The sequence below is a fragment of the Gadus chalcogrammus genome, chromosome 3 (assembly GCF_026213295.1).
Source record: "Gadus chalcogrammus isolate NIFS_2021 chromosome 3, NIFS_Gcha_1.0, whole genome shotgun sequence".
In the NCBI taxonomy this organism is placed as follows: Eukaryota; Metazoa; Chordata; class Actinopteri; order Gadiformes; family Gadidae; genus Gadus; species Gadus chalcogrammus.
This window is the reverse complement of record NC_079414.1, coordinates 11,981,146-11,991,145: the sequence shown is the minus strand read 5'-3', so window position 1 is coordinate 11,991,145 and position 10,000 is coordinate 11,981,146. Positions and strand designations below refer to the sequence as shown.

The window sequence follows — 10,000 nt, the reverse complement described above, 5'->3', positions numbered from 1 at the left end:
GGATGGTGTGTGTCGCTATGTGTATGTGTGTGTATCTATGCATGGATGTATGTTTGTGTCTGTGTGTTATTTTATGCATAGCGTGTAGGTATGTGTGTAGTGATGGATGGGTGATGCATCATGCCAATGCATTTCAAACCTTCAGGCAGCACTGCCTGGTATTGTGACGGACCGGGCCAAGAATGTGGCCCTTCTGTAAACACACATTCACACACACACACACACACACACGCACACGCACGCACACGCACACACGCACGCGCACACACACACACACACACACACACACACACACACACACACACACACACACACAGACACACACACACACACACACACACAACACACACACACACACACACACACACACACACACACACACACACACACACAGCAAAAGCACAAAGCATAGATTCCTGTGCTATGCGTGGAGCTGGTAGCCAACAAAGTGGGACTGCTTCGGAAAGTAGGCAGTGGGGTGAGTTATTAAGGGGTGAGGGGGAATTGACTCGTGGCTGTGGGGGGTCTGGTGCCATCAGTCAGGGGGCTCCTAGGGCTCTTCGGATGTATAGGGAGCCCCAAGGAACATCGTATCTAATGCTGCGTGTGTCTCGGTGCGTGCGTGTGTGTGGGTTTGTGAGTGAATGTGCATCCAGGTAAAATCCCTCGCCTGAAATTCTGTTGGGAAAGTGCTAATTATGTCAGGAAATTGGAGCCCTGGAAATAGAGGCGAGCTGGCATGTGTTGTGCCGGAGTTAGCAGACAGTTTTAAAGTAGGAAGCGTCATGTTCACCCAGGTGTGCCAAGAGACACCGTCTGGGTGGAAATCCACCTTCTTAAGCTGTTGTTTACTCTGATGATGCAGTGGGGGGTCAATACGCACGTCCCTAGACACACGCATGTACACACACATGTACGCACGCGCACACACATACACACATGCACTATGTAAAGCATCGTATCGGCAACACAAAATCGTGTTGTTTTTCATTTGCCGCGTCCTGATTATGTAAACTGAGATCTGTCGCAGGGGCAATGAGGGCAACTATTCTGAACCAAATAAATGATGGCCTGAGAGGGTAGCAAAGGGAAGCTACCTACCTTTCATTAACTCCTCGCATAACCATGAGGTTATGTAAAGCACCAAATACAAGATGTAATGTTTATTGTTTACTTTTCTTCAATCTGAATCTAGCTATATAAATAACAAATATAACTTTAGACTAAGTACTACAACACAACAAGCGATGCGATACATTTGTTAAAAAATTAAAAAATTGTTGGGAATAGAACCTACCATATATTCATCACCAGTGTATGAAAGGTTCACGCAGGCCTGCCCCGCCGAGCCTTCCTCACTGTTATTTCATAACGCGGAGTTCCCCAGGGGTCAATACTGGGGTCAAGTGAGCTGTTATTTTAAGTATGACAAAACAACAGCGGTGCATATTGAACCCATGTTCTTCTGGGAAGGAAAACAATGGGGAGGGCTTGACTAACCCACCGGACTGGACACGGACGAAAAGTAAAGGACGAGCTGTACTGAGCGGTACTGGGGGTGAATCACAGGACCTCCCCGGTTCCATTCTCTCCACACAACCTCATACCTCATGTCAGAACCCCCCCCCAACCCCAACCCCCCCCCCCCCCCCCCCCCGACATGACCTCGGTTCAAGCCGTGTTCCCGACAGCGTCGTAAGCGAGCGGTGGGCGTGCGAGGCCGGTCCCAGGAGATGGCAAGTGTAGGTGAAAGGTTATGGATGTGAGCGTCTCGCTGGGTGGGATGCTTTGCTAGTGATGTGGTGTTTACATATTCCCATTGGTCTATATTTAAAACCAGGAAGGGGCTTCCCAACACTGTCCCCCTGCTGCTGCTAAACCTGGACGCGGACAGTCGGGACAACCCAGGAACCAGGAGGAACCAGAAGGAACCAGATGGAAACAAGGAAGAACCAGGAACTTGGAAGGCGCCCGAGCAGCGCCCAAGTCTGCTGCCAATCTGATCAACACATGTACACACAAGAGAGAGAGAGAGAGAGAGAGAGAGAGAGAATGAGAGAGAAGAGAGATCGAGAAGAGAGAGAGAGAGAGAGAGAGAGAGAGCTTTACATACACACACAAACCCACAAAATAACCTGCATGTAGATGAAAGGGAGGTTGAGAATTAGTTCATACAATAATTATGTTGATGTTTGGATTGATTAGAAAGTTGAATAACAAAGCCCTTCAACTACGTGTGTAAAGCAACCCAGCTTTACACAAATTCAAAGCTTGCCCTGAAATCTGAGCCTGAATCACCTGAATCATATACAATCAGGGCCTGCCAGCCCTCTCATCCACAACGTGTCATGACAGAAACACAGAACCCAAATACACTCACACAGAAGTGTGTGAGTGTAGGAGGGTGATTGTGTATGTTTCTGTGTGTGTTTCTGTGGTTAAGAGTGTGAGTGTGTGGGTAAGAGTGTATGTGTGTGTGCGTATGTCTGCATGTGTAAGGGTGTCGTGTCATTGTGTTTGTGTGGGTGCGTACAAGCAGGAATGTGTGTGTGTGTGTGTGTGTGTGTGTATGGTTAAGGGTGTGTGTGTGTGTGTGTGTGTGTGTGTGTGTGTGTGTGTGTGTGTGTGTGTGTGTGTGTGTGCATGCATGCGTGCAGGCATGTGTGTGTTATGACTTCTGGATCTGGCTCTGACAGGTTTTCGAGGACTGGGAGAAATGTGTATCATGCTTGCGGGGGTCAGGGTACTGACATGGGTAGATACCCGGCTGCTGACCAACGCTGCTTTTAAGAGGAGGAGGAGGAGGAGGAGGAAGATGGGAAGGAAGAGAAGGAGGACGAGGATGATGAGGAGGACAAGGAAGAGGACAAGGAGGGAGAGAAGGACGAGGAGGAGGAGGAGGAGGAGGAAGAGAAGGAGGAGGACGAGTGAGAGGGAGGAGGAGGAGGGGAAGGAAGAGAAGGAGGAAGAAGAGGAGCAGGGAATGGAAGAAAAGGCGGAAGAGGGGAAGAAAGAGAAGGAGGAAGAATTTAAATTGAAGGAAGAGGAGGAGGATGAAGAGGAGATGGAGGTGAGAGAGGAGGTGGAGGATAAGAGGGGGGCAGGTACCAATGACTCTATTGTTCTAAGAGTTGGGGGCAGAGGAGGGGAGGAGGGGGATTAGGGGGAGGGGGACGGTATCTCAGATCAAGGAGCGCTGATCAGAGGGAATGGGAAACTCAGTTTTCATTTAGAAGTTGTGCTACAGTTGACAAGGTTACAATCATTGAATAGGTTCAGAATTGTGCTATACAGCACGGTCAGAAAGGAGTCCTCCTTGCAGCTAGTGATAACCATCACCTGCATGAAGCCCGGCACTACAATTGTCCTGAAGACGTTTCCTGTCCCGGGCCGGCTAGCCGCGACCACGGGACTGTCGGGGAGACGAGAGCCAGTCAGCCCGAGGGGGGCATTTACAGGGGCCAAACACTGTGTTGTGATCACTGGGGACAAGGGGGGAGTGGGGGTTTGGGGGCCTCAGTCTGGGCGACATGGCGACAGTAAAAGCAGCCGTGAATGAGCTGTCTTTCATAGCCGTGTGGCGGCGGGGGGGCGGGGGGGGGGGGGGGGGGGGGGGGGGGGGGAGGGTGTGTGTGATGTAACAAGACTGTCACAAACGTGTCATTCCCAAGGGGCTTAAATGGCAGCGATACGGCGGCCCCTGCTTTGATGTGGGACAATGAACAGTGGCCTTTGTGATGAACCCCCCCAGCTGCGCACCAGCCAGGCCCAGACACACACCCTCCCCCCTGGACACACCCCCGACCCCCCCAAAGCCCTGGGCTCCATCACCAACCAGGGCAGTTACATAACCTGCCGGCAGGAAGTCAGTTTGGTAAACTTTAAGTGGAAAGGGGCCAGGAATTCGGGACCTCTTTGAATCTGACCTCAGTGGGGATGTTTTTGAATTCTTTTTGCGAGCTTATGTCTCCTTGCCTTTTGAAGATAATTAGAGAAAGTGAAGAAGAAAGAGTGAGTGCAAGAGAGAGAGGGAGAGAGAGAGAGAGAGAGAGAGAGAGAGAGAGAGAGAGAGAGAGAGAGAGAGAGAGAGAGAGAGAGAGAGAGAGAGAGAGAGAGAGAGAGAGAGAGAGAGAGAGAGAGAGAAATAGGGGCCTCCTAGCATCCTTCTGGGTGGAAGTGGAAGAAGGAGGTAATCCGACCACCAACTCCCCCTGCTCCTCTGGTATTGTAGCCCAGCAAACGGTCAGTCCAGGGGGGGTGTTCATGAAGATGGAGTGGCGGTGCTGGTCGTGCTGGGGGTGGTGTTTCCTGGTGACCTTGTGCAGTCTGGGGGGAACGACCAGTCACTACATGTTACTCTGCTCCACCAGTCAGAGGCCCATGGTTTAAACACTGAACGGCAACCAGTGTGGGTTGTAGAACAGTGTGATTTAATGTAATGTGAAGCACGGCCAGCATTAGCTTAACCATAGCATAGTGGTAGCATAGCGTGTTGTAGAGTAGTATGGTATAGCTTAGAATAGTGGACGCACAGTGGCATTCGAAAACATATTCATACTACAATGGGGGAATTCTTCTTAGGTCTTTTTTATTTGCGTCAATCTATTTGGGATGGTGTGGTGTGTGTAAATGTCTCAAACTATTTGATTGTAACATGCACATTGCACACACATCAGTCAGTCAATGGGATGAGCGTTTTTATTTGAGGCCAGTGATCGCTAAGTCATGACTGCCTCACCATCTTCAGAAACCATCCATCATGTGTCATAGCTGGGGCCATCAGGGTGAGGGTGCGAAGACAACCAGTCTGGGTTAAACCATCAGATCTAGTGGAGATCTGCTGGGGGGGAGACACCGAGTCTAGGTGTTATCATGGGGCGGAGGGGGGGGGGGGGGGGAGGAATCAGGTCCAGGGTCCAGGGTGCCTATCTAGACCGCACGGTTGGGTCTCTCCTCCTCCTGCTTCTCCCCCACCACCTCCATCCATCTCTCTGTCTCTCTATCTCTTCCATGGGTTTGCTTCCCCTTGATGCGTTATCCCTCCGATACGCAATGACACACACGCACACACACACACACACACACACACACACACACACACACACACACACACACACACACACACACACACACACACACACACACAACCACACACACACAACCACAAACAGACACATACTCACTTGGGCACACAGGGCAAAGGCTGTTTCATGTAAAGCTTTAACCACATTCTCATCAAACCTGATACTATCCATGATATTTGCTTTCAGCCTTCAAAGCAATACTTGAAGTATAATATGAAATACAAATTTGGAAGTGAAACCAACGGAAACTTGAGAGTTGAAGCGACTTCAACTCAGAAACAGCAGCAGGAGGTTAACACGACATCCAAAGAGTTTGAGAAGAATCAACACGTACCTGCTTTTTCCTTGTTCAGAGACGCAGAGGTGTTCTGTTAGAGGCAGAGAAGAGAGAGAGAAATGATCAGGTACAATGCAACTATAATATTACCTTCTCATATGATCTAGTTATAAAGTCGATCCAACATTCGGCCCCTGATGATAACTAAAATAAAAGAGACCATTTCATATCAAGGAGGACAAGACATTGAATACTGACTTTTATATATTTCTTTCTCACACGAACAAGAATCTCTGCATTCCAACTGACCACTGCCCTGCCCAAACATAGACACACACACACACACACACACACACACACACACACACACACACACACACACACACACACACACACCACACACACACACCCACACACACACACACACACACACACACACACACACACACACACACCTCACCCCCATGGTTGCAACATGCATGCACAAAGGCCAGACTGCGTGCATAGTTTTCCAGTGTGCACATGTCTAGGGCAGCAGATAAAGCACCCAGCAGAGCCAACTGGACAAATATCTCATTAATAACAGTCCGAAACAGAGTCCGAAACAGACTGCCTCCTGTCCAACAGGCCTGCACGCACACACACACAAACACATGCATGCACACAGACACGCACCAACGTGCTTATTAACACAAACAAACAAACACACACGCACACGCACACAAACACACGCACACACACATGCTTACTAACACAAACATGTACATGCAAACAGACACGCACACACACATACACATGCACATACACAAACACATACGCACTCACAGGGCCCATAGCAGGGACACGTTTCATAGCAGTGCCAGGACAGGACGAAGGCATGTGTAGTCTCTAGGTGCTAGCACACAGTGCTCCGTGTAGCACAGGACGTTTATGTTGGAATGATAAAGGATTAAAGCTCATTTGAATCAGAAACCATTAAAGTCAGACAAGGAATACCCCAAGCACTACTTAAGGGAGGTTATGTGTTTGTTGGTGCGTGTTGCATTTGGTGTATACGTGTATCCATGTGTTTATTTGTGTGGCATGTGTCTGATTATACGTGGTGTATCTGTATGTGTATGTGCATGATGGCTTATATGGGGTGTCAGTGTTTGTATGTGTTTCTTTGTGCATGCCGTATGTGCGTATCTGTGGTGTGTGCTTGTACTTGTGTGTGTTTGTTGTGTGCATATGTGTGTGTGTGTGCCTATGCGTTGGATGTATGTGTGTGTGCATTTGTGTGCGTATGTGTGCGTGTGTGTGTGTGTGTGTGTGTGTGTGTGTGTGTGTGTGTGTGTGTGTGTGTGTGTGTGTGTGTGTGTGTGTGTGTGTGTGTGCATGAATGATTGTATACAGTATGTCTGGTATGTGTTTATATGGTGTGTTTGTCTGTGTTTGTCTGTGTATGCTTATTTGTGTTTGTGCATGTTTATATTTGGTGTGCGTATGTCCATGTGTGCATTCTTATATTTGTTTGTGTGTGTTTATATTTGATGCATGTGTGTGTGTGCGCGTGCGTGCGTGCGTGCGTGTGTGTGTGTGTGTGCGTGTGTGTGTCTATGTTTGGGCAGGGCAGTGGTCAGTTGGAATGCAGAGATTCTTGTTCTTGCCCTATGACCTTTGACCCTGGGTTACAGGGCTGACCCCTAAACCCTGAACTCCTTTAATCCCCAGTCCCCTGGAACAGATCATCACCCGAGAGAGAGAGAGAGAGAGAGAGAGAGAGAGAGAGAGAGAGAGAGAGAGAGAGATGGAGAGATGAGTGAGGAGAGGAGACGAGAGAGAGAGCTGGAAGGAGAGAGAGAGAGAGAGAGAGAGAGAGAGAGAGAGAGTCGAACGAGGACCCTCTTTTAATTATTAAAATCTTCGCTCTGTCCAATAATGAAAGCCACCTGTGTCCTCCCAGCTGGTTCCTCTGCCCTTAAAACTCTTTACTTACCATTCACTATTTTCACTCTTTTGCTCATTAGGCTGATGCTCTTATGCCACGTGACTTCAGTGACTTGTTTCAGATACGAGGGGTGAGTGAACAGGCGGGGGAGTGTGCATCTCGCACAAGGAGTCCAACAGGGAGACTCAGAACATTGGGGTTTTGAACGCACAACCTTTTAACTCAGAGTCGGCCAATTTACTATGTCCTTTGAACTATTACAACAGTGTTCACCTCTCGCCCTGGTTGTTCCACTCTCTCTTGAGTCATATCCATTCTAATATTGTTATAATCTGAGAATTAAACTTGTTTTGTTCAAGGCACCTAAATTGACAATGCAGCAACATTTGTTACCGTCTTATAATCCCTTGCATGCATTGTCCAATTTTTATTTTTTATTTCTGAAAGTAAATAAAGTAAATTCAGAAAGAGAAGTGTTTATTTCTCATTTCAGTGTGTTTGGGTTCACACTGTTAAGGTAATTACTTTAATATGGAACTACCCACCGTAAAGAACTGTATGACACTAGATGGTCTGAACACTGTGGAACTTCTTGTCCTGCTCACGTTCTTTGAGATAAGTATGGCTGAGATGAAAGTTGGAATTCAAAGTTCAAACACATGCTCTCCTTCTAATCTGTACACCACAGGCACATCTGTGCACAAAAACCTAAAAAGAAAAGTGAATGTGGGCAATAGGGCAATAAGTAGAAGAGTAAAGAGGAGACAGAATAGCACTGATATTGATGCCAAATGTGAGATCATATATCCAGTAAATTTACGAGTGGATGTGAAATGCGGGGTGGAGAGAATGGTTTTCATCATTCATGTGGATGTTTGTTTTGAAGCGGTGGTGGACGCAGTAGTTGATAAAGTGTTGTCTTGGTTCCAATCTGTCTGGCTGTTGGCTTGTAAAGAACCAGCCACTGGGCAAGAACACACAACACAACACACAGCTCATAACATTGGGCTAGAACACACAACAAAAAGTACACAACACTGGGCTAGAGCATACAACACACTATAAAAAAAAACGCACAACACAACACACAGCACACAACACTGGGCACGGACACACAAGAAAACACACACTACACTGCACTGGGCTAGAACACACAACAGAACGCAACACAAGGCACTGGCAGAACTGATTGATAGTTTAATGTGCATGCTCTTTCAGCTGCTGGTCTGAAATTACACTTGTTTTGCGTTTTCAGACAGCAACAGCATCACCAACGCATTCCCTTATGTGTGTGTGTGTGTGTGTGTGTGTGTGTGTGTGTGTGTGTGTGTGTGTGTGTGTGTGTGTGTGTGTGTGTGTGTGTGTGTGTGTGTGTGTGTGTGTGTGTGTGTGTGTGTGTGTGTGTGTAGGTGTGTAGGTGTGTGTGAGTGTTATTCAGCCTTGGGCAAAGCTTTTCACTGTTTTTGATCAATATTCAAACTTGAATTGGGCTACCTTTCGTGGATGACTGTTAATATGTAAATAACATAAGAATGTTTCAACAGTAAGTTAAGTCAAATGTAAACATATTTGCCTCAGTGACGGCCAAATATGGGCGTTATCAGCGCTGAGATCATGTCGTATCTTCAACCAAAGCACTGAAAACATTTCACTGATCCTGAACTGCATTCTTTGAATTCCAGCATTACGTAAAAGGGCAACGCTACGATAAAAAGGGATGAAGCAAAGAAAGATTTAAATCTTAAATTCATAATCACAAGGCTTTTAAGAACAAACATCTGAAAGCACAATGGTAACTGCTTTCGCTACAGTCCACAGGGTAGCAGCCACTGAACCAAAACGTCTTGTCAGCACGGAGTCGACTTAAAGAGCCAGTGCCACCTATTGTTTTGGCTCCAAATGTGGTAATATTTCCTGTATGATCGTGAATACTTATCCAAGACTTTTTATCACTGCAACTGAAGCAAGAAATAATCTAGACCATTTTTATCCTGTGCCAGTCTTTCAAAAAGACTACGAGAACGTTCCACTCTGAATGGAACGTGGGGGGAGGCCGTTGTGTGACACTGAGGTGCCCGATGTGTTTGTGTGTGTGTGTGTCTGTGTGTGGGTGTGCGTGAACGAGTGTGTCTGTAGGTGTGTTTTTGTGTGCATGTGTGTCTGGGTGTGCGGGTGTGTGTGTATGAGTGTGTTTGTGGGTGTGTTTTTGTGTCTGTGTGTGTGTCTGTGTGTGCGTGTGTGTCTGCGTGTGTGTCCGCGCGACCGACGAAAGGCATCCTTGAGCAAAAACGCCAAACTCTAACCTGCACGTTAAACAGCAACTGTAAGCCACTCTGGATGTAACAGCTGAACAACCACAAAAGTACAAAACCTTTGGATGAACCACGGGCCGCCCCCTCATCATGGGATGGGGGGGCCTCCCACGGTGGCTTCTGTCGGGTCGACCGCCACGAGTTTCCTCTAGAGCCGGCGTTCCTGAGACGCATGGCCTTCCAACCCCCACACACCTTTAAGCACCATGTTGTTCCCACAATACAGTTACAGTCTGAGGCCGCTCTGTGTGTGTATGTGTGTGTGTGTGTGTGTGTGTGTGTGTGTGTGTGTGTGTGTGTGTGTGTGTGTGTGTGTGTGTGTGTGTGTGTGTGTGTGTGTGTGTGTGTGTGTGTGTGTGTACCAGTGAGTACCAGAGCACCCGGGTCACACAGTTTC

The 10,000-nt window shown here is 47.7% G+C and overlaps 1 protein-coding gene across 1 annotated transcript in view; it reads right to left on the bottom strand.

Moving 5' to 3' along the window:
• The window catches only part of dlc1 (DLC1 Rho GTPase activating protein), a 98,316-nt gene that overhangs the window by 66,272 nt on the left and 22,044 nt on the right, over window positions 1-10,000 (bottom strand). The window contains exon 5 of the mRNA XM_056587219.1: window positions 5,419-5,452. Coding sequence (XP_056443194.1) covers window positions 5,419-5,452 — 34 coding nt within the window. The remainder of the gene's footprint in view (window positions 1-5,418; window positions 5,453-10,000) is intronic.